The sequence below is a fragment of the Culex pipiens genome, chromosome 1, assembly GCF_016801865.2.
Source record: "Culex pipiens pallens isolate TS chromosome 1, TS_CPP_V2, whole genome shotgun sequence".
Classification (NCBI taxonomy): domain Eukaryota; kingdom Metazoa; phylum Arthropoda; class Insecta; order Diptera; family Culicidae; genus Culex; species Culex pipiens.
In genome coordinates, this window is record NC_068937.1 from 1,905,567 (window position 1) to 1,929,977 (window position 24,411).

The 24,411-nt window shown below is 39.2% G+C and overlaps 2 protein-coding genes across 3 annotated transcripts; both read right to left on the bottom strand.

Moving 5' to 3' along the window:
- Positions 1–62: 62 nt before the first annotated feature.
- On the bottom strand, positions 63–23,726 carry LOC120415042 (synaptic vesicle glycoprotein 2C-like). Of its 2 annotated transcripts, none has more exons than XM_052706085.1 (9): positions 23,247–23,726; positions 22,708–22,882; positions 22,416–22,634; positions 14,887–15,049; positions 14,440–14,824; positions 13,906–14,377; positions 427–586; positions 242–369; positions 63–171 (listed from the first exon to the last, which is right to left on the bottom strand). In XM_052706085.1, the coding sequence occupies exons 2-9, from the start codon at positions 22,709–22,711 to the stop codon at positions 116–118; spliced, it is 1,587 nt and encodes a 528-aa protein (XP_052562045.1). In that variant the 5' UTR covers positions 22,712–22,882; positions 23,247–23,726; the 3' UTR covers positions 63–115. The 2 variants fall into 2 exon arrangements, with proteins under 2 accessions (XP_052562045.1, XP_039432349.1); XM_039576415.2 differs by having other exon boundaries at positions 23,232–23,726.
- Positions 5,174–12,951, bottom strand: LOC120415041 (uncharacterized). Its single transcript, XM_039576414.2, has 2 exons — positions 12,850–12,951; positions 5,174–12,772 (listed from the first exon to the last, which is right to left on the bottom strand). Exon 2 carries the CDS (start codon positions 12,704–12,706, stop codon positions 5,765–5,767), a length of 6,942 nt encoding a protein of 2,313 aa, XP_039432348.1. The 5' UTR covers positions 12,707–12,772; positions 12,850–12,951; the 3' UTR covers positions 5,174–5,764.
- Positions 23,727–24,411: the final 685 nt, after the last annotated feature.

A 24,411-nucleotide genomic window follows, 5' to 3' on the forward strand; every position in this document is an offset into this window, starting at 1 on the left:
ACTTTTGAGAGGTTAAGTAATACACATACAAATTATACAATTATTTACAACTTTTGGTTCTGTTTTAAAATAAAACTACAAAGGTATCAACAACGACGTTTGTTCATGATGACATTCACGCCAGGGCCTCACTTCCGGTGCTTGGTAGGAAGAAGCATAAAAAGCCACTTACTGAGAAATAAAGAGAAAAAGAAGCATTATTGATAAATTTTAATTAAAATAACATCAAATCAAAACTTACTAAATAACAAAATCGAAAACATCACAATTGGAACAACGCAGTTCAGATCGATCAGGTAACCAAAGAGCAGGTTCCCCACCAGGGCACCACCGCGGCCAAAGGTCAAGGATAGGGCCGCTGCCATAACCCTGCAAAGAAAGACATTTAAATTTCAACCAATTTTTCCAAAGTTAATTAAATATCACCTCAAATTGGTCGGAAACAGGTCCACCATGACGCAGTACACTGTGCTGATGGCCATCGACGTGAGGGCCTCGAAGATGCAGGACAGGATCAGATTTTGCAGCGAGTTGTGCACAAAGTAGAGCCCGGCGGAAACGGCACCCGCCAGCAGCAAGCTGATGACTGGAAAATGACGAGAAATTAACAAAAAATGACTTAATTTCAGGGTCTTGATCTATACAGTTAATTGTTTCATGTCATATGTTTTTACTTTTATTTAAGGAAATGTGTAGATATGATATGAGACAATTATGATTAGAAGACAAAGTTTTTTTTTTCACTATATGTACCTACGATAATTTGGTGAACACGATCAAGTATCAAGCGTGAAGTTTTTAACAATGTTTTTTCTTCTGTTTAATACAAGCTTTCTTTTTAGAAACGGTATTAAGTTTGACTTAAGCTCACAACGACTGTATATATGTTTAATAAATTAAATATAAATTAAATTCCCTAAACTAAAATTTACATAAAGTTACTTATTTAATTTGATGCTGCACCTGCCGTTTCCACCTTGATTTTTATGATTTTTGCTATAACCGATCTAACTCCTAATAATTCCTGTTTTTTTTTTCAAAAAATATCAAAAACGTTTTTTGCTTTATCATCTGGTAGGTTGACTAGATTTTTTTTGTAGAAAGTGATTTTTGAATTAAGTAAGTCAAAAAAAAACTAAATATAAGGAATTGAAGGAACTTTCTGTTCGGTTTGGTGTCTGTCAACCTTTTTTTTTTTTTTCTTTTTTTTTTTTTTTTTACCAAAGAACAGTACTCCGAACTTTGTTTTTGAATTTTTGATTTTTTTTTATATGTTTCAGGGGACAAAAATCGCAATTTTTGAGTATGGACAAAAATTTTAATTTGACCCGTGTTTATTTTACTTCTGTTTTTAATGTAAAATTAAATTTGCAATCAAACAGAACTTCACAGTTTTTTTTTATAATGTGCATCGTTTTCAAGATATAGCCGCTTACAGTTTAATTTTAACTGACAAATTCCAGTTTTTCGAATTTTGCCTTCCTCACCTTTTTGAGGAAACGCTATAAAATCACCCGGAAAATGAACTTCTTAATTTGACATTCTAGACCCACCTTCACGTATACATTTCGACTCAGAATCATATTCTTAGCAAATGTCTGTGTGTTTGTTGGGATGTTAATCGAAAAATTTTCTCTCGATTATCTTTAGACTGCTTGAACGGATTTGGACCGGTTCGGTCTCATTCGATCCATCTTGGAGGCACTATCTATAAATCATGATGTTTAGTTAAGTACTTCAAAAGTTATGCTAAAAAACCCCCCGCGAAAAATCAGGGGGCAGATGATTTTTTTTTTACTTCAAAATTTTAATGAAATATTAAGTGCAATCAACTGATATCAATTTGAAATGCATTCCCCTGCGTTTAGAATAATATTTAGCATGTTTGGGTTTATAAAAAAAACTTCAGAATTTTTGAAAATTTTCGATATATAGTACCGCACGGCGTCTTTTTCAGGGGGGTAGTATTTTTTGAGAAATAGCAAGAAAACTGTCATATACATATGAAAGTGTGGAACATCCCCGTTCATTTGCGGGGCGAACGAAAATCTTTGGTCGGGAAAAATCAAAGTTATCCTCATTTGAAGTTTTTGAACTTTTTTCCTATGGGGCGAAATTTCGTCTATTTCAATTTAGTATTGTTATAAGTCTACATAGACATGATTTATGGTTCAGATCATATCATTTCTTTTGGGAAATGATGCAAGGAACATTTTTCCTGAAGCACGCAAAGTGATTGAAAATAAGGGAAAAAAGTTATTAAGGTTTTATTGAAAATTTGGGAGATTTTCTGATAAAATTGCACACCCCTTTCCCAAAAATCGCAATGTTTTTGATATTCAGATCATTATTTCGATGAATTCTTTTTTGAGAAATGTTTCTGGGCCCATTGAGTATATAAATCACTACAGAAAAGTGTATTTGGATGTGTTTATGCTCAACTGTGAGTCACATTTATGAATTTTGGATTTAAACCGAATCAACATATTTTTGTGTGTTTTGGTTATGAAATGTACCGTTTACATTAAATTTTCAATTTTTTTTGAGTACATGGTCCACAGGATATTTTTTTTATCTAATTGAGACATGCAGTGTAAATACAATCACATGGTTTCTATTTCTATGCCTTTTGTTAATTTGCATTTCCTTTTGGACTATATTATTTGTATTGAAACTACAGAGTTGAACTTGCAATTATTGGTAATAACATAAATATTGCGTAAAAATCATTAAAAAGTTTGAATATATGTAAATCTATTAATTTAATCTCAAATAATTGAGCTTAACATACTAAATAAGTCTGGCATCCAATTAAATTGTTTTGCTTAAAAAACACACAAATAATTGATCTTTTTATTTACAGTGGCAGTGCGTGGCCGAATGGCTACGCTGTCCGCTTTGTAAGCGGATGATTCTGGGTTCGATTCCCATCTGCTGCAACCTTCCATCGGATGAGGAAGTAAAATGTCGGTCCCGGCCTTGGTTGTTGTTAGGCCGTTAAGTCATTCCAGGTGCAGGAGTCGTCCCATGCCATAAGAACAAACAATACACCAAACCAAGCCTACTCCGGTGGAATCGCTGGCGGCGGTTGGACTCGCAATCCAAAGATCGTCAGTTCGAACCCTGGTGTGGAAGGTTCCTTGAAGTAGAAAGAGGTTTGGGTGCTCTCCCCATTCAAGCTTTCGGACTCCTAGGTTCGAGCAGAAACTTGCAATAGAGACCACAAAAGACCCGAGGTCGTTAATGTGGATGGTTTGATTTGATTTTGATTTACAATATTATCACCTGACCTCAAAATAAGTACGAGATCTCTAGTGAGTTTTAATAAGACTAATACAAATGTGAAAATTTAATGTAAACGGTACATTTTATAACCAAAACACACAAAAATATGTTGATTCGGTTGAAATCCAAAATTCATAAATGTGACTTACAGTTGAACATAAACCCATCCAATTACACTTTTCTGTAGTGATTTATATACACCCAAACGAAAAATATATCTCAAAATCTGCAACAGTGAATTTGCTGCAGAAAATGTTATATTTTATTACATTTTTTGCAGCAAGCCCATAGATCATTTTTGCCCGCGTGTAAACACGTCAGCGATCTGCAGTTCTCACCAACACATAGAATGCTGGCGCGTCCCCGAGCAACAATCTAGAGAGAACATTATGTTCGCGCTCTGTTCCTCACCATTCATCAAGCGTCCATGGCGCGGTGGTAGCGTGTCGGATCAGCAACCTAGAAGTTGATGGTTCAATCCTCGTTCTGTTAAGTTTTTTTTTTTCTGCAATACAATCAATCTGCCGTCGGTAATGTCGATAATTGTCGGTAACGGGCAAAAATGTCATACCCCTATATCGCAAAAAATGCATGAGGACAGTTTTCATGCAGATTCTGATATACTTTCATGCTGCCATGCATCAAAATCATGCGACCGCCGGTTGGGTGTACTCAATGGGCCCAGAAACATTTCTCAAAAAGAATTCATCGAAATAATGATCTGAATATAAAAACATTGCGATTTTTGGGAAAGGGGTGTGCAATTTTATCAGAAAATCTCCCAAATTTTCAATAAAACCTTAATAACTTTTTTCCCTTATTTTCAATCACTTTGCGTGCTTCAGGAAGAATGTTCCTTGCATCATTTCCCATAAGAAATGATATGATCTGAACCATAAATCATATCTATGTAGACTTAAAACAATACTAAATTGAAATAGACGAAATTTCACCCCATAGGAAAAAAGTTCAAAAACTTCAAATGAGGATAACTTTGATTTTTCCCGACCAAAGATTTTCGTTCGCCCCGCAAATGAACGGGGATGTTCCACACTTTCATATGTATATGACAGTTTTCTTGCTATTTCTCAAAAAATACTACCCCCCTGAAAAAGACGCCGTGACCGCAAAAAGTTTGTTTTTGGGCGAATTGAAATCTCTTGCGATAATGATATTGTCGCTCTGGCACTAAACCGAATCGAGCGATTTCCACTCTCGTCGCACTTTTTCTCTCCGCCTTTTTCTGCCAAGCTTTATTTGGTATTACCCGATCAGAGTGTAGCCAAGTTTGTTATGATTCCTCCATGTTGTTTTGATCGGCGAAATTTTTTGTCGAGGGATGAAACATTTTTTTTGTTTATTTAATAAAAAAAACGTTTCTTAATCCACCATTAGGTGAGTGGTGCCTTCCTCACATTTACAAAGTAATAATGAAAATATGTTTATGAAAAAAATATATACCTGATACAGACTTTTTAGAAAACATGCAGACTCTCATTTGAAGCAATGTGGCAACCGGGCGTTTCGCATCGGGCGCGACTCTCGCACGTAAACAAAAAGACCCGGCCTTTTGAGGTTATGCGAAAAAATCACCCTTTTTTGTATCTAGAAAAATCTTTTTCTTGGCATAACTTTTTAAATACTTTACTAAACAAAATAAAATTTAATAGGGTCTTAGGGGACCCCAAAACGAACAGAATTAGGCGGATCCGGCCAAAATCGGTTCAGCCAGTTCTGAGATAATCGTGTGGAAAAAAAAATCGTGTCTACACACATCCCCACAGACATTTGTTCAGAATTTGATTCTGAGTCGATAGGTATACGTGAAGGTATATCTAGGAGGCGTGTTTAAGAAGTTCATTTTTCGAGTGATTTTATAGCCTTGCCTCAGTGAGGTGAGGAAGGCAAAAAAAACAAATGAAATATGTACAATTTTTATCTACAAAAATGCCCATCATTATCATCCAAAACATCCGACGGCAACACGCAAGCACAAAATGTTGTCAGTGACGTTTCAGCACAACATATCGTTACACTCAGAAATGAAGTTGATAAGTTTGCGAAGCGTAGTGTCGGAGAAGTCGCCGCAAAAATTCGATTTATTTCCGAAACCACAATATAATGATTGACCGATTATGCTCATATTTGGCCCAGAGACCTAAAATAGCTCAAAAAACAATATGCAGATTGTGGAGCAAGGTTTTGAAAAAAGTAATATCATTTTTTTTTAAATTTGCCAGAAGTCAGAAGTTGTATACTGCCCCTGATCGCATAAATGTCCCATATACATTTTCATCACTTTTGAGTTATTGACGCAGTTTGGTTAAACATCGTGTGATCTTTCAAAAAAGCTAACATCCAGTACTTTGTTCTAGAAATCAGGATCCAGTTTTTCCGCGAAAATATAATGCGATTTTCTCAGCTTGCTGTTTTTGCATATGGGACATTTATGCGAACATAGGCAGTATACTGCCATTATTTAAACAACTTTTGATAATTTTACATTCGGTTCGTCAGAATCACTTGCTTTTATTTGCATGTATCGTCGTTTTTTATTTATATTTTTGTTACTGATGTTAGTTGCTATTTCTTGAAGCAGTTTGATGGCATTTTTAGCATTATTTCTTTCAGCTTCGTCCAAAGGGGTTTTTCTGACACGGGAAGTAGCGCAGTTTATGTCCGCTCCTTTAGCAACTAATAATTTTATGACTTCGGTAGAGTCATTGAAAGCTGCCCAGTGCAGTGGCATGTACTCGTTGGTGTGTTTACCGAGATGAACATCTGCACCTTTATCGAGTAGTAGTTGAACTATCGCCAAGTGGTCTTTGGCACAAGCTAGATAAAGGGGTGTTTTCTTATTGTTTCCACTCCATTTGCTGTTAATATCGATGTTTGTCACTAATAACAACTCAAGAATCTCCCGAGAACCTCCGATAGCTACAGCATGTAGTGCTGTAAATCCAGATGCATTTGGACGAACGCTTACGCCGTGGTTCAGCAAAGCCCGTACAACTTCCAAATGATCGGTGCCAGCTGCTTTAAGCAGTGGCGTTAACCCTTCACTAGTGTCTGCCAACTCGGCATCGGCACCCATTTCTAGCAGGTACTTTACAGCATTTTTTGCACCATTTGAGGCGGCCTCGTATAAAGGTGTCCGACCGTTATCCAGAGTAGTGCAATTTATGTTCGCTCCGCTGGCCAGTAACAGTTGTATAACTTTTACACGGTCATTTGCTGCTGCACAATGAATTGGCATGTAACCTATGTTGCTTCTGCCGAGCATCACGTCCGCTCCTCTATCGAGTAGAAGTTGTACAAAACTTAGGTTTCCTTCACTACATGCCTGAAACAGAGGAGTTATTGCGACGTGCTTCCTCTGGCTGTTTATCCTTATATCTCTTTCTTGCAAAAAGTCCACAACTTCTTTAGAGACGCCTTTTGGCACAGCATTTACACCCGTAAGCTCCGGTTTCGCACGATGTACACTGTCACCGTGATTCACTAAAATACTTAAAATTTCAAATTTGTCGGTTTCTGCTGCTATTTGTAAAGGCGATTTCCCCTCCTTAGTATCGTTCAGTTCTGCGTTTGCACCCATGTCTAGTAGTAATTTCACAGCATGTTTTGCATTATGTAGGGTGGCTTCAAACAGAGGAGTATGACCGTTGTCCGTGGTAGTGCAGTTGATGTTCGCGCCTTTCGAAACTAGTAATTCCATGATTTCAGTGCAGTCATTTCGTGCTGCCTGGTGTATTGGCATGTAACCATTGCATGTTCCTAGATTTACATCAGCACCATGTTCGAGTAATAATTTAACAATGTTGGAATGTTTATAAAAGCATGCCTGAAATAGCGGTGTTACTTCATCTTCACCCCATTTACCGTTAATATCAATGTTTTTCTCTAGCAAACTCTCAAGAATTTCACTCGAACCACCTGTAGCTACGGCATGTAACGCCGTTAATCCCGATTCCGTTGGATCAATGCTGGCACCATGGTTTATGAGGATTTCGACAACTTCTAAAAGTCCTCTCTGCGCTGCTCTATGCAGAGGTTTCCATCCTTGCCATTCCCCGTTCGTAGTGCATAAATCCGTGTTTGCACCCATGTCCAAAAGTACTCTTAAAGCTTGTTTTGCATTGTACACACAAGCAAAGTACAGCGGAGTTCTGCCGTTGTCCGTTGTGGTACTGTTTATGTCTGCTCCATGGGCTGCTAGAAGCTGAATGATGTCGGCACTGTCGCTCCGTGCCGCCCAGTGTATTGGCTTGAGGGCTACGTTCGAGGCGATGGTTGCGGCGAGATGCATGTTGGCGCCTTGTTTGAGCAATACCTGGGCCGCTTTTAGATTTCCATTGGCACATGCCTGGCACAGGGGTGTAGCAGCATAATTCTTCGTAATAGCTTGACAATAGCTGTTGATGTCGATGCCAGAGCCTTGTTCCAACAGCAGCTCAAGAATCTCTTCAGATCCACCAGTTGCAGCAGCATGCAATGGGTTTAATCCGGATCGGATTGGTAGATAGCTTGCACCGTGATTGAGCAGGGCTCTAGCTATTTCCAGGGCGTCCTTTCTAGAAACTGCATCATCGTGTTTTTTGATCGCTACTCGATGCAGTGGTGTATGTCCCTCTGTAATTTCAAAGAGATTTGCATCTGCACCCAAGTTGAGAAGCATATTTACAGCATTAGCGGCCAAGTTGGAAGACGCTTCGTACAAAGGAGTTCGACCATCCGTTGTGGTACAGTTAACGTTTGCTCCATATTTTTCCAACAATTTTATAATCTCTGGACTGTTACTGCGAGCCGCTGCGTGCATTGGCATGTACGAGGTATCCGAAATGCCAAAATTCACACCAGCCCCTGCATCTATAAGCAACTCTACCACGTTGAAATGCCCTCTGCTACATGCTTCCAACAGTGGTGTTGAATCCGATTCGTTTCTTCTGCTACTAACGTCAACGCCCTTGCTAAGAAGCCATTTCACAACCTCAAACGAACCAATTCTTGCCGCGTCATGTAACGGGGTGAATCCAGACTCCTTTGCACGAGCTGTTGCTCCTTTTTCCAAAAGTAACTCTACTAGGTCTGAGTTGTCGTTCTCGATCGCAATGTCTAATGCTGTCTTCCCATCTTTCAGTGTACCGCTGTCAATATTGGCACCACTTTGCAACAGGAGAGACACAATTTCTGTGTAGTTATTCTGCGCTGCCCAGTGTAATGCCGTCCGACCGATGTCCTTGGTAGCAATGTTGACGTCGGCACCCTTGCCTATCAAAAGCTGCGCCATCTCCAAATGTCCCATTTCCGCTGCGCACTGCAAAGGTGTTCCTCCGTCACTTGCCACTATACTGTCGATATCTGCTCCTTTATCCAGCAGTAGCGAAACAATTTCGCCCAGATTTTTCCGAACGGCCAAATGCAGCGGTGTCCAGCCTTCCTCTGCGGTTGCGATGTTGATGTTTGTTCCCCTTTCCAAAAGCAAGTCCACAAGTTCAGCATGCCCACTCGAGGCAGCAAAGTGTAACGGTGTGAAACCAACAACGTTTGTAGCACTATCAACGGATGCGCCCTTGTCTAGTAGCAGAGTTGCCAATTCAAAGTTCTTTCTCCGGACTGCCCAGTGTAGTGGAGTGAGTCCAAAGTCGGTAGTCCCAGCGTTGACAAGGGAGCCATTAGCAAGCAATGTTTGAACAATCGCTAAATGGCCGTTCTTTGTCGCAATGTGTAGAGGCGTTGATCCATTTTTTCGCGTTCCAACATTAACTTTCGCACCCATTTTTACCAGATTCCGAACGATATCCAGATGGCCATTTCCCGCAGCAATATGCAACGAAGTTTCACCATCCACTGTAGTAGCACTATCGATCACAGCATGCTCCGCCAACAACACGGAAACAATCCCGGTGAAACCTTCCCGTGCTGCCAGATGCAGTGCGGTGATGCCCGTGTTTGTCATACTAATGTTGGCATCCGCTCCCTTGTTCAACAACAGTTCAACAACACTAGTGTGGCCATTCTCAGTTGCCATATGCAATGCTGTCTGTCCATTTTCCCTGGTAACACTGTTGACGTTGGCTGACATCGTTACCAAGTGGTCCACAATGTTAAGGTGACCTCCGTTCGCGGCAAAGTGTAAAGCCGTCCAATCTTCTAACCAGTCAAAAGTAGCATTTAGCATGTCATTTCTCACAGTGGTCACCACACGGACGAGTTGGAAGTTCCCATTTTCAGCAGCTTTGAGAAGCAAAATGTTCTGAATTAAATTGGATTTTTCACTGACGAGTTTTTCAAGCTGTGGCAGGCACTCACTATCGGAGGACATGGACTCTTCGACGATTTGCAGTAAGCTTGAAAACGTTCGGGTATTGAAGTCTTTCCAGCAATTTGGTGCATTATCTAAAAGACTGTCTAACAACGCTCGTGCTTTGAAGGGAAGGTTTGAGCATTTTTTAATCTTTTTCTGCACCATGAATTGCAAAAATTTAGCAATTTGCACTCGTTTTTCTTTGATGAGACACACCAAACTATGCTTGATGAATGTTACAAATGGTTCCCCCTTTAGTGATACATACTTTTCCCAGAAAAAAGCCGCTGCAAAAAACTCTGCGTACGTTTGATGGACGAACATTGGCTTGCCATCTACAACACGGGTTATAATTCCTGTTTTTTCAACTGAATTTTCTACGTCATTTAGAAGATTCTGCACGGTGTCCATCTGCTCTTTACTGATCATTTTGTCCACATCTGTTTTGTTGAATTGAGTGTAGATTGCGGCCAATTTGTGTTTGTCTTGAAATTGCTGGAAATTATTTTTGTTCTGTTTTTTGATAAAAGGCTGATTTAAATTTAATTTATGCTTTTCTTCCATCAGTATAACGTTGAACTTGAGATCTATAAATTTTTCATATAGGTCTATTAAATCTAATTGCTGAAAGCTAAACACACTTTCCGTTGCATTACAGTACGCCTCAAAGTGGCCTTGGAATATCGTTGCTATCATTTTCATTTGCAGCGGAACGCTGATTAAATCAAGTTCCCCGTGAAGAAGGGATATGGACAGTTCGTGAAATAAACGTTTCACAAAATCGTCAAAGATTTGAGTTCTTTGGGCAAGGTCAATTTTAATTTTTCTGCTCCAGAAATTCATCAAAAAATCTTTGGATTCATCAATGTTTAATGCCTTCAAAGAATATGTTCGAGCTTGGAAACATTCTTGTAATTTTTCGAGACCTCCCCCAGATCGAGTCGTGACCCAAATTTTGGCAGTGATTTTTTTCTTATAAAACTCTAACAGCTTGATCACAATATCGGAATAATCGGGACTGATTTCGTCAAATCCATCGATAAGCAAATGAATTTTTGATTGATCACAGTACCATCGGAAAAGATTTTCCTCGAAAGATTGAAAGTGTGTCTTTTCATAACTCATTGCATCCATCAGCAAACTCATAGCATCACTTTCACTCAAATCTTCGTCCGCTTCGTCCCACTGTGAAAAATGTGCTGAATAATCCAGCAAATTTATTCTTATGATCCAATTTGCGGGATTAAGTTTTTTAATCTTCTTGGCAATTCCAATCAACAAAGTTGATTTTCCCATTCCCGGCCCTGCGGCCACAATGACCAAATCTTCGTCGATTTCGGAAATGGGCTTCGTGGCTGGTGGCTTGAACCGATTATCTAGCAATACTCTATCGATATAGTAATCGTCAGCATCGTCGAAATCTGGGGGAAGCCATGATTTTGATATGACAAGTTTTTCACCATTGACGAGCTTCTGCAAGGTTTCGGCATCTACCAACGTTCTGGGTGCCTTATCCAGAAGTAAACCTAGGGCGACAAGTGAACCTTGGAAAGCCACTTTACTTTCGAGAAGGTTTTCTTGACAAACGGTTGATAGTTCGGCCAAATTTGTCGTTTCGTCTGTTATAGATGCTACCGTTTTAGCAATTTCATGGGCTGTTATAACAATAAGCTGTTTTATTTTCAGTCTTAAAGCTTGCAAGATCCGCTTATCAACTATCGGCAAATAAATGATTGACAAACATTGCGCTTGCGATTCTGAGAAAATTTTCAGCGTGTGCGTGACTTCTGCGCTGTCAACTACAACGAATTTGAAGTTGTTACCAAGCAACTGAAAGTATTGAATTATCTTTACGCAGCTTAGTTCCGGTGTGTTGCTGATAACGTTTACGAAAAAAATATCACTTTCCGCAACTTTTTGGAACATTGTAACCAATTTTGGGTTGTTAACTGTTTCGTTTCTGAAGCTTACCACGTTGCTCTTTACCTTATTCATGCTTACTGTTTGGATCTTTTCTATTTTTACTTCGCTGCAAGCCATTTCAAATATTTTGCTGTTTTTAGTCTGATATTGAACCTGGCCAGTCTGCTTCCACCAATTTTCGACAGCTTGGAGTGTTTTTGAGTAAATTAGATTTTCACTCTCATAGTTTTTTGCCCGAATATCGCGCTTTATAATTTCATCGAGTTCATTTTCCGTAGCCTGTTCTGGGTAAAATTGTAATTTTGTGAAAAAATCCAACACAAGATCATTGTGTTCCGCGTGCGATGGTAAAAGTGGTTCTTGTATAATTTCCGCAGCATTTTTGCATAACTGATGAAAATTCTTGGGATAAATAGGCGCTTCTTGTTGATAGAAGCGTGTTTGTATGATTTCTAACCAACTGACAGTACCTTCTTGACCTGCTAGCTTATGCAAAATCTTTTCACCAATAAGCTTGTCTATGCTCTGTTTTATATTTGATGTATCATACCCTTCCGAAATTATAAGTTTGATCAAATTCTCTGCCACTGTTTTCTTATGCCATTCTTTTGAAACACCTACAAAATACTCTAGTAATTCTGAATTTAACTTAAACTTGACAGCTACTCTCGAACTGCCAGTGTGAAATATGTCATTCACTGTTATTCTTTCACATTTCTCATCGTCGGGACAGTTTAACACACTTGGAGTAAAGATAATCAGCTCTAGCTCAGTTTTTTCATAATCCCCGTGAAAAATATCATGATCACTGTCAGGCCGGAACGCGTGCCGTATTTTCAGGAATCCCTCAAAGTACTTTTTTAAACGAAAGTCATCCTTTGTCTTTTGGGTGTCAACCAAATCTTCATAGCTGACACTACTCGTGGCTTTCCTATGTTTCGCCTGAAGACAGTACACTTGCACTTTTCCGCCGGTGCAGATTCTGAGGACGACATCGTCGAAAGCGCCAGCCTCGTTCAGATTGTTGCCCAAGTGAAAACTCTCGATCTGGTCATCATGCAGCAGTCGGAAAAGAACCATGGTCAGAATCTTGGTTTCGTAAATCTGACCAACGTTCGCTGTCCCGGGCCGTTTGAAATAGGTTCCGGTCGTTGCATCAGCATCAGGACTCGATTCTTCGGTTGTATCCATTTTAAACAGCCGATTTTTGTCATTGACTAATTTATCACTTCACAGATCTCCATTGCAGTTATCCAGCTTAAATTGTTATAAAAAATTTAATTTTAGCCTACAAACGCAATTGCACTTTCCAAAAATTAAAAGTTTCAACTCACTTTGGATCAAATAGAATAGACACTGTCAATGGAATATTTGTGTAGACATCAGTTCCATGACACATCTGTGTTCCATCTGGAATCGTATGAGCAACTAAATGCTGATAACAAATTTCCAGCTCTCAAGCTGTACTGCCTAATCTTTTTTACCTTCATTTTAAATCATTATTCGTAGGGGAGATGGGAGTAGGTCAGCCTTATGTTTTCTACGAAAAAAAGTAGTTTTTCCTTCATAATGTATTTTTAAAATGCTTAAAAATAACATTTTTCGGTGTATTTTATCTTATAATGTGTGAATTCATTTTCGATTTTTGAATAATTTTTGAAATTTTGTTTGATAATATTTAAGATTTTTCCCAAAAAACATAATTTCTAGAGTTTTTTTTTTGAAAAGGAACTATAAACTATTGTCTTCCATATGTTTATAGGACCTTATCAAAAAAAACTCTGGATTTTATCAAAAATTCACATATCTCTATATTACCAGAGTTTTTGAAATAAAAAAAAATCGGAAATTTTACTTCCGTGTATCATTTTATTTCTAAAAAGGCATCAAATCGATCAGTAAATCTTTCTTATAAAACAGATTTTCGAATATTCATATGTCCATTTTTTATGACCAGCCTGCAAAATTGTGTGAAGATTTGAATAATCTAATCTAATCAAACACTAGCGCAGCCAGTCCGAAAAAGGCATCCTGGAAGATCATGTTTTTTTGTCAATGATTGTAGTACATTCGAGCACCACAGCTCGTAATACGCTCATTAAAGTGGCCAGGCCACATTTCACAGAATCTTCAGAGGAGAAAGGATGCGTGGACATACCGTACAGTTTTACAGTTTTTGTAAGTATCGTGAGTTTTGCTGTAAGATTGTATGGAGACTTGTATGGGAAATCTAATGATTCAAAATTGTAAAGAATTTCTCAATTTAATTATCATGCTTATGGAACGTTAAATATGATTTTTGGATTCCACTTCACTTCAAAATGTGAGGGAGTGAAGAATGAACCTGAATCTTTAATGCATAACAAAGCCTCCCCTTGTTGAGTACTCACCAAGTATAAATTTGGCCCCAAGTCGGTGCACGCACAGCGGCAGCCAAAAGCTGGTCGGAATGCAGGCCAGTCCGATAAACACGGTGTGCAAATAAACGCTCGTATCAATTTTCCCGCTGCAAAACTCGTCCACCATCGTCCCGTTGACGTCGCTGCCCAGCACGATCGACGAAACGTCACAAACGGACGCCGAAGTGTCCGGAAATCGCGTCTCGTACTGTTCAAACCGATCGAACAACTCCGGAAACCAGATCATCAACGTGTAGTAGCTGCTCGTGATGCCAAACTGGATCACGCAGGTCAGGATGGTTCGCTTGAGGTGGGGTGGGTGACAGAGGGCCTTGGTCTGGTCCCAGATTTCGTTCAGGAGGATCATCAGGTGGTTCGGTTTGCCCAGGCTGAGCGTTCGCTTGGAGCGGTTGTGCGTTTCCATTATGTTGTTGACCTTGTCGTTGCCCTTGAGACCGTGAATCTGTGTCGGGAGGGAGTTCGTTAGGTATTTCAGAGATACGAAGTTCAACTTGAGTAACTTACCGGATATTCAGCGCGATCGCGACGCGAGTTCTTCACGTAGATATCCTTGATGATTTCGAGGGCCAGCTCGGTTTCGCCGCACTCCACCAGGAACTTTGGACTCTCCGGGAACATGAACAGACTCAGCCCGAGGACCAGACTGGGCAGGGCGCAAACCGCCACAAACAGCTGCCAGCTGCTGAAGACCCACGTGATCCCAAGCGAGCCAACGACCCACTCAAACTGAAGGTGGAAGGTCAACGGGATGATGAGCCACGCGATGATCGGCAGCAGGATGATGCCAACGGTCCAGAACATCTCCATCCAGCAGAGGACCTTCTCGCGGTACTTGGTCGGCTGGAATTCACCCAGGTAGGGGAAGCAAATGCCCATGGCACCCGTGATTCTGTGAGAAAAAGTAATCGAGATTAGAAAATCATCTTTCGACAAACGTAGAAGGAAACTCACGCGAATCCGTTGATGAACCGCAGCAGCATAAACAGGCCAAAGATGGTCGTCACCGACGAGAGCAGGCCGGACAGGCCGTCCAGCAGCAGAGCCGCGATCAGCACGATCTTGCGGCCCTTGGTGTCGGCGAGGCAGCCCCAAAAGTACGAACCGATCACCATGCCTGTACGGGGAGAGAGGGTGAAAAGGAAATATTTGTATAAATCTCTAACAATCGACTGTAAGAATTGTGGAATTCATTTTGGGTTTTTATTGGTCAAATGGAACAATTTTAATTTGGAAACCAAATCGATAAAAGGAGGAAAACTTTTTTTATTAGTTTTTATTTTGAATGGTAGCATAACTTTTTTCATGATTTTTTTATTCGTTTTTGTTAAATTATCTTTTGAAATACCTGGAATCTTGAAAAAAAATTGATGTAATCAAATAGTTTGAAATAATATTGCTCGCAAAAAGAATTATATTCCGATCGAGGGATCGTGCAAAAACCACGTGGCCTTTAAATTTGAAATTCTCCAAACAAAAAAAAAACAACTTTTTTTATGGAGCGTATTTTTGGCTTCCTCTCCGAGGAATGCCATATAAAATCACTTGAAAATTGGCCAAAAAATTGCACTTCGATTTCTCGGAAATGGCTGAACGGATTTGGACACTTCCGGTTGCATTCGATCCCTCTTAGCTTCCGATAAGTCGCTATTGAAAATCTTCCCCGTAGCCCTTTCCTGTCAAAAGATATTTACGAAAAACGATTTGCAAAACTAAAATGGAAAAACAAAAAACGATGAAAAATTTTCAAAATTGCTTCATTTTTGCACAACTAGGTAGTCTGGAATGTCCTCCATCCACGGCTGAAACGGGACAAAAATCCATTGAAATTAGCCAAAGTTACAGCCACTTTAAGAAAACTGTTTGCATTCAGCCGCCTCCAAATCGACTAAAACGTGGCCAAAATTAACCAAAATTTCGGCATGTTGCACATTTTTGTAAAGCTTTTTCAAAACCCAATCCAATGAGATACATATCTCGACGAATTATTAGGCTTAGTCGCTAATATCTGCACTAAACTGCTATTTTTGACGATACCAATGCATTATCACATGCTGGTTCGCCCATCCGGCTAAAAAACCCAGAACTATTATACTTCACTCGAAAGCATTTTTCATCGTGCTTCGAATGTCATTTTAGGAAATAAAATTCCCTTTGTGAATCGCGTCCAGCATGCAAAGATTCCGCCGACCTCAAATCAGGTCCAGCATGGCCCCAAAAGTCGAGCGGCCGGAAGATTGCTCGAAAAACCAAGTCGAGCACCTTCCGGCCGGAAGATTGCTCGACAACGCGCAGAGAGAAAAAAAAAAAACAAATCAGCTCAGAGAGCGAGCGGGAGAGAACGAGATTCGAACCCACGGCCAAAAATAAAATTCTAGGGCGCGCCCTAGCTCACTACGCCGACTCGACTTGTTGAGAAGAGTGCAACAAGAACGCGACCAACTGGTCGCAATTGGTTTACGGCAGATTATTTTATTTTGGGGGAACCCGAGTTTTGGCTTCCTCTCCGAGGAATGCCATATAAAATCACTTGAAAATTGGCCAAAAAATTGCACTTCGATTTCTCGGAAATGGCTGAACGGATTTGGACACTTCCGGTTGCATTCGATCCCTCTTAGCTTCCGATAAGTCGCTATTGAAAATCTTCCCCGTAGCCCTTTCCTGTCAAAAGATATTTACGAAAAACGATTTGCAAAACTAAAATGGAAAAACAAAAAACGATGAAAAATTTTCAAAATTGCTTCATTTTTGCACAACTAGGTAGTCTGGAATGTCCTCCATCCACGGCTGAAACGGGACAAAAATCCATTGAAATTAGCCAAAGTTACAGCCACTTTAAGAAAACTGTTTGCATTCAGCCGCCTCCAAATCGACTAAAACGTGGCCAAAATTAACCAAAATTTCGGCATGTTGCACATTTTTGTAAAGCTTTTTCAAAACCCAATCCAATGAGATACATATCTCGACGAATTATTAGGCTTAGTCGCTAATATCTGCACTAAACTGCTATTTTTGACGATACCAATGCATTATCACATGCTGGTTCGCCCATCCGGCTAAAAAACCCAGAACTATTATACTTCACTCGAAAGCATTTTTCATCGTGCTTCGAATGTCATTTTAGGAAATAAAATTCCCTTTGTGAATCGCGTCCAGCATGCAAAGATTCCGCCGAACTCAAATCAGGTCCAGCATGGCCCCATAAGTCGAGCGGCCGGAAGATTGCTCGAAAAACCAAGTCGAGCACCTTCCGGCCGGAAGATTGCTCGACAACGCGCAGAGAGAAAAAAAAAAAACAAATCAGCTCAGAGAGCGAGCGGGAGAGAACGAGATTCGAACCCACGGCCAAAAATAAAATTCTAGGGCGCGCCCTAGCTCACTACGCCGACTCGACTTGTTGAGAAGAGTGCAACAAGAACGCGACCAACTGGTCGCAATTGGTTTACGGCAGATTATTTTATTTTGGGGGAACCCGAGTTTTGGCTTCCTCTCCGAGGAATGCCATATAAAATCACTTGAAAATTGGCCAAAAAATTGCACTTCGATTTCTCGGAAATGGCTGAACGGATTTGGACACTTCCGGTTGCATTCGATCCCTCTTAGCTTCCGATAAGTCGCTATTGAAAATCTTCCCCGTAGCCCTTTCCTGTCAAAAGATATTTACGAAAAACGATTTGCAAAACTAAAATGGAAAAACAAAAAACGATGAAAAATTTTCAAAATTGCTTCATTTTTGCACAACTAGGTAGTCTGGAATGTCCTCCATCCACGGCTGAAACGGGACAAAAATCCATTGAAATTAGCCAAAGTTACAGCCACTTTAAGAAAACTGTTTGCATTCAGCCGCCTCCAAATCGACTAAAACGTGGCCAAAATTAACCAAAATTTCGGCATGTTGCACATTTTTGTAAAGCTTTTTCAAAACCCAATCCAATGAGATACATATCTCGACGAATTATTAGGCTTAGTCGCTAATATCTGCACTAAACTGCTATTTTTGACGATACCAATGCATTATCACATGCTGGTTCGCCCATCCGGCTAAAAAACCCAGAACTATTATACTTCACTCGAAAGCATTTTTCATCGTGCTTCGAATGTCATTTTAGGAAATAAAATTCCCTTTGTGAATCGCGTCCAGCATGCAAAGATTCCGCCGACCTCAAATCAGGTCCAGCATGGCCCCAAAAGTCGAGCGGCCGGAAGATTGCTCGAAAAACCAAGTCGAGCACCTTCCGGCCGGAAGATTGCTCGACAACGCGCAGAGAGAAAAAAAAAAAACAAATCAGCTCAGAGAGCGAGCGGGAGAGAACGAGATTCGAACCCACGGCCAAAAATAAAATTCTAGGGCGCGCCCTAGCTCACTACGCCGACTCGACTTGTTGAGAAGAGTGCAACAAGAACGCGACCAACTGGTCGCAATTGGTTTACGGCAGATTATTTTATTTTGGGGGAACCCGAGTTTTGGCTTCCTCTCCGAGGAATGCCATATAAAATCACTTGAAAATTGGCCAAAAAATTGCACTTCGATTTCTCGGAAATGGCTGAACGGATTTGGACACTTCCGGTTGCATTCGATCCCTCTTAGCTTCCGATAAGTCGCTATTGAAAATCTTCCCCGTAGCCCTTTCCTGTCAAAAGATATTTACGAAAAACGATTTGCAAAACTAAAATGGAAAAACAAAAAACGATGAAAAATTTTCAAAATTGCTTCATTTTTGCACAACTAGGTAGTCTGGAATGTCCTCCATCCACGGCTGAAACGGGACAAAAATCCATTGAAATTAGCCAAAGTTACAGCCACTTTAAGAAAACTGTTTGCATTCAGCCGCCTCCAAATCGACTAAAACGTGGCCAAAATTAACCAAAATTTCGGCATGTTGCACATTTTTGTAAAGCTTTTTCAAAACCCAATCCAATGAGATACATATCTCGACGAATTATTAGGCTTAGTCGCTAATATCTGCACTAAACTGCTATTTTTGACGATACCAATGCATTATCACATGCTGGTTCGCCCATCCGGCTAAAAAACCCAGAACTATTATACTTCACTCGAAAGCATTTTTCATCGTGCTTCGAATGTCATTTTAGGAAATAAAATTCCCTTTGTGAATCGCGTCCAGCATGCTAAGATTCTGTCGTCCCTAAATCAGGACCAGAATAGCCTCAAAAACGTCTTCGCCAAGCCAAGACAAGTCAAGTCATTTCGGGAAATGACAATATGTAATGTGTTCTTAGATACCTATCCATGAGCCATCGATCGACTCCGTTAGCGATACACTTTTTACCCTTTCTTAAATTTTCGCTTTAGCTGTAGAAGGTGAGAGCGGAATGCAAGGCGAGAGAAGGAGAGAGTTTACGGAAATTTTGACTCGTTCGAGCACTGCATAGGGACGTGGCGTTACATCGTGCTGCCATCTGGTTTTTTTAAGTGCAAAAGTGCTGAGTCATCGTCTAAAAATAGACGGCGTCCTATCTCGCCCAGCAAAATGAAGTCGATAAAGTAGTCGGTTTCGATAAGAAAAAGTGGAAAACGTGGTCTAAAAATAGTGACGCCATCCCCCTATGCCGTCACGGTGTAAAAACTCGCGTGCATTGCTTACATGGATTTTCGTCGACGAACATGGGCGTATTTTACTTCTACTCGGATTGAATAGCATTCGATTTAGTAAGTCTCTAGACTATATACTAAGTATTCTGCTTTCAGTCAAAAAGGATCGCAAAGTTATTATTTTAAATTGTTTTAAAAATCCATTTTAAATCCTTTGCGGTCGTACAAAGGGTCATTGTACCCAGAAAATTAAGCTTTATCATTGTGAACAATAATATTACCAATTTAGTTGAATTTTAGAACTCAATCAACGAATCGCCTCTATATATACATGTACATTCTCAATACATTTATTTGTGTATGAACCGAGAAGAGGAAGCCCCCATTCACCTAGGTGGATTAAGTAACGTTTTGCATGAGCAAACAAAAGTAAATATCCGAAAAAATCCATCAATCAACATTTTAACGGTTAATTTGAAAACAGCTCATTTACACGCGTTTGACGGTTTGATAATTATTGCTTGAAATTGTATGAACTATCATATATTTGTGCAAAATAGTAAATATTACATTACAAAAATAATGTGCAAAATTCGATGCTTTATCCATGTTTCATATTTTTGTAAACATATTTTCTAGAAAATGACTCGTGTTACAATCATCAGTTTGAAAATAATTTAGAATTTAACGATACAATATTTTCATAAAAACTATTTAACAGCTGTCCATACAACAATGGTATGTGGAAATTCATAAATCTGTATCTTTTGAAGTAATTTTTTAATCGATTTGGTGTCTTCGGCAAAGTTGCAGGTAATTTTTTTACCGTATTCAAGTTATAGCCATTTTCAGGGAACATTTAAATTGAAAAAAAATGTTTTGAGCCCTTTCATAAAGATATTCTCGATCAAAAAAAAAATGTTGAAAAGAGCAGAAAATTTCACATAATTTTATTTTTTACCACACAAGGTGATCAAAAAAGGAGGGCTAATTGAGCAACACCGTTACTTCTGTTATTTTTTTTCTTTGTATGGATATATCTCAACAAGCAAATTACGTAGCAACAATGTTTCAAAAAAGCAAATTGTATAGATTTTCTCGGCTTTCCGATTTTTTTTTCAAGGTAGGGCAAACATGGTCACTTGAAAAAATAAAAATAAACTGCGACTTTTTTCAAAAAAAGTTGTCCAAAGTGGCTTTAACTTTAAAACGATGCAAAGCAAAGCAATCCCCTTTAACGACCCCCGGTTCTTTTGTGGTCTCTGTTGCAAGTTTCTGCTCTGGGATTAAACCCAAGCCTTACTGGGGTGAGAGGCTATCACGCTAACCACTAAACCACCGGACCCGGCCGATGCACTTTATTTAAATTTTACTTAAGTATTTGTGATTGGATTTCTTTGTTTTTTTCTCTAGGCAAAGATTTTTTAACCACTTCAAATAATTTTGAACAATATTTTATGTCCAAATTCGCTTAAACAATAAAAATGGCGGTTTTCTTTCAAAGAAAAAAAATGTTATTTATGTAAACAAACAGGCAAAAAAACATGCATTATTTTTTGCCGGTGCCGTTCTACCAAACTGATCATACAAAATGGCAGCCCAAAAAGTTTCAGTCAGAATCCAATAAAATAAAAAATTGCATGGCTGAAATCTCAGAGAATTGCTCGATAAAAAAGCAACGTTGGAGATTTAGATTACTTTTTAATAGCTTACAGTTGACTCAGAATTAAGAAATTTTATTTAGAAAAAAAAAAATATGGCTCCTCATTTTTTGACAAAAAATAACAGGGGAGTGCTAAATATTGTGCCTTTTTCTTGCTTAAACCGAAACAAAAGGTCATCAATAAGTATTTTTGAAAATTCCTTTAATTACAGTCCAGATTCGGTTATCCGAAGGCCTTGGCAAAATTTCACTTCGGATAATCGAAACTTCGAATAATCGAACCACAAATAAATGTTTTTTTCGTTGTCATATTTTTGATTGTTGTGCTTTAGTATGACATCTAAATTACTCTAAGGTGGTTTAGAATTTTTAAATTAAAAATGGCGGCCAAAATGACGGTGAGAAATATTGAAAAAAAAAATGCATTTTTTCAAATTTAAATACGCAACCAACTATTTAAATTTTTAATAAAATGAGGTCACAGAACTCGAATTTGATATTAAAAACAAGAAAATTAAAAAAAAAAACGATTTTTTCCCTGATAATCGATAATCGGATAACCGAAACTTCGGATAATCGAGTATTTTCATTTTTCGAGTATTTTCTCATTTTTCTTAAAAATAAAATGAATTTGAATTCTAAAAATTTCATGCATTTTTCATTATGATTTTTTGTTAAATTAAAAATGGCTCTGTTTACACGGAAAGAAATGTCTGAGGTAGATCCGTAAAATAATGATGACGAGTTTTAAAAAACGTTTTTTTACATGATCGATGACATTTTTTCAAAATCGTTAACATTTTTGTGATTTCGAAGCTAATGTTTTTAAAATTGAATTTGTTTTACAACTTTGAAGAAAAATGTAACGATTACGAAGACAGCCTTTTTTCAAATTTGTTAATATTGATTTTAACTGATTTGCACACAATATGTCTATCCTTGTACGAATCGCACTTGGGTCCTAATACAAACTTAAAATATTAAGGTTTGTATGTATTATTCTTCATATTATTGAAAAAAAAACTAGTCAGAATGTCAAAATCAATTCATTGGCCAGTTCGTCCATTTTTTTCAATCATAATATGGGATAGTTTTCCTTAAAATTGAAAATAATGTTGAAGGAATTTGAAATTGAAATAATATTGTTTATCAAAGTTGTTCCTTTCTTGCAAAGGAAAGGAAACGATCTTCCTCAAATATGCTTCCGATCACAAAACCGAGTCTCAAATCTAAGAATTCCAAAAATCCAAATCCAACCCCACTCACCAAGCATCGGCGCGGCCGTCAGCCAGCCCTTGTCCTCGGACGTCATCCGGAAGTCACACGTCGCCGACGGTAGGACGAACGAGATGATGGTGATTCCGACGGCCGTGTTGGCGTAGATCAGCCCGCAGATGCCGAGCAGCCAGTAGTGGAACCGGCCGAAGCCGGCCAGGATGAGCGCATTCTCGTAGTCGGCGTTGCCACCCTGGATAAAGTCCAATCCTGTGGGAATGTTTTTTTTTGTGGGAACTTTAGTGTGAGAAGGTTGGGATTTTCGTAGACATTTTGGATTTACCCATCACTGTTGGCGGTTGGTGCGATGTTTCGTTCCGTTCTCGGTGATTTCCCGCGCAAACTGGTTCAGATCGACTGGTATCTTCTGAAAGCTTCTAGCAAGCTCGTTCTAAGTGACGACAGTGTGTTTACTAGCTTGTGGAAATCGACTGCTTACTATAGTGTATTCTGATGTACTGATAAAGAAATGCAGCAATTAACTAAAGCTATGCAGCTATTGCTTGTGAAGGAACTACTATTGTTGTTTGAATGGCATTCCTCTCATATCTCAAGTCAGCTTTTTCTAGTTTCTGTTTGTTCGAATTTGAACCAAGCCATTTTCGTCACACTTGACGTACGGTAAGAATAAATAAGCTGAGCAATTTTGTTGCACTTTAATCCGGGAGGAATGTCCTCTATCGACGGTTGAATCACGTGATTTGGCAGGCCTATTTGTGAATGGTTTGTTCAAACTGACAAAAACAATTCCTAATTGAGATATTAGCTTCCAACAAACAACAAATTAGCGCTCTGACGTGGGCTTACATTCCAAAGACTTACAAAAAAAAAAACAAGTTGAGTTATTTATTTTTTCTTGAACATTTTCGCACAGTACACAAAATTCGAGCAAACAATTTTCCCAATCCGTGCTGGTTGGTTATATAAGGGATACATGTAAGTCAGGGCTCAGCTAGTTATGTGACCGTTCAAAAGTTCACTTGCTCAAACGCTTTTCCTCCCCCAGGCGAAAAAGAAAAACCCAACAAAAACTTATCAATTCTCACGACACTTTACTCGCACAAGGTCCATCCTCACAGTGGAAACGATTTCGAGCTCAATTCACGCACTTTTGATGCAAAATCATGCTGAAAATTCGAAAAGCTTGTCAAACCCCACACAAACTGCGCACTTGACTTTCAGAAAATAAAATCCCTGAGGACACACAGTATTGCTAAACAACCCCGAATTAGATCCTCGAGAGAGCGCGCGCGACAAAAGTGCATCCACTTTCACCGAGTGCACTTTCTAAACTGTAAAAATCGCCCTTCCTGCAGCAGCTAGTAGAATGCTGTTAAAATTAGAACTTTGTAAGTGTGAATTTTCACTGTCGAGGTTAAGCGGTGCGATTGTTTTCGTGACAGGTTGAGGAAAATCTGTCGGAAAATCCCCCCAAAAACATCACAAAAATCAAGCATTTTCATAACCCCCTTTCCAGCCACGTGGCTGATTCGAATGCGCCTACTGCGATGACCTCGCGCATAGGTTTGGGGGAGGCGTCGCGACGCCCGATGCAAAACAAAAACAAAGCGTCACCACTTTTGTTTTTGTGTTGTGCTGTCGGTGGGGCGGTGGGTGGCGACGTCATCATAGTTGGCCATGCCATCATCAGCTCGGGACACACCTCCAATTGGCACTGTGGGAAAAATGGTAAATTATACGACTCAATTTTTCTTATTCGTTATGAAAAAAAAAGAGATTTTTCGAAAAAAGAACTAGAATTTACAGTTGTTTTGCAATCATTAGTTTCCAAAATATGTAAGCATTAAGGGGTTGCATACATGTAGAAAATCTCAAAATTTCATGTTACAGAAATTCATTAAATTCACTTAAAAGATGATTTTCAAGCACTCCTGAAAGTTTCATAAAGATATTTCATGATTTAAGTGAGTTATAGACAATTTAAGCTCCAAATTTTGCCATGCGCAAAGCGAACTGTCAAACTTTG

Bases quoted from the DNA above. Each gene is read 5' to 3' on its own strand.
- LOC120415042 (XM_052706085.1), bottom strand. The intron at 14,825-14,886 runs GTGAGTTTCCTT...TTTTTCTCACAG, and splicing joins CGGTTCATCAACGGATTCGC to AATCACGGGTGCCATGGGCA. The intron at 370-426 runs GTGATATTTAAT...CTTTCTTTGCAG, and splicing joins CTGTTTCCGACCAATTTGAG to GGTTATGGCAGCGGCCCTAT.
- LOC120415041 (XM_039576414.2), bottom strand. From the start codon at position 12,706: ATGGATACAACCGAAGAATCGAGTCCTGATGCTGATGCAACGACCGGA.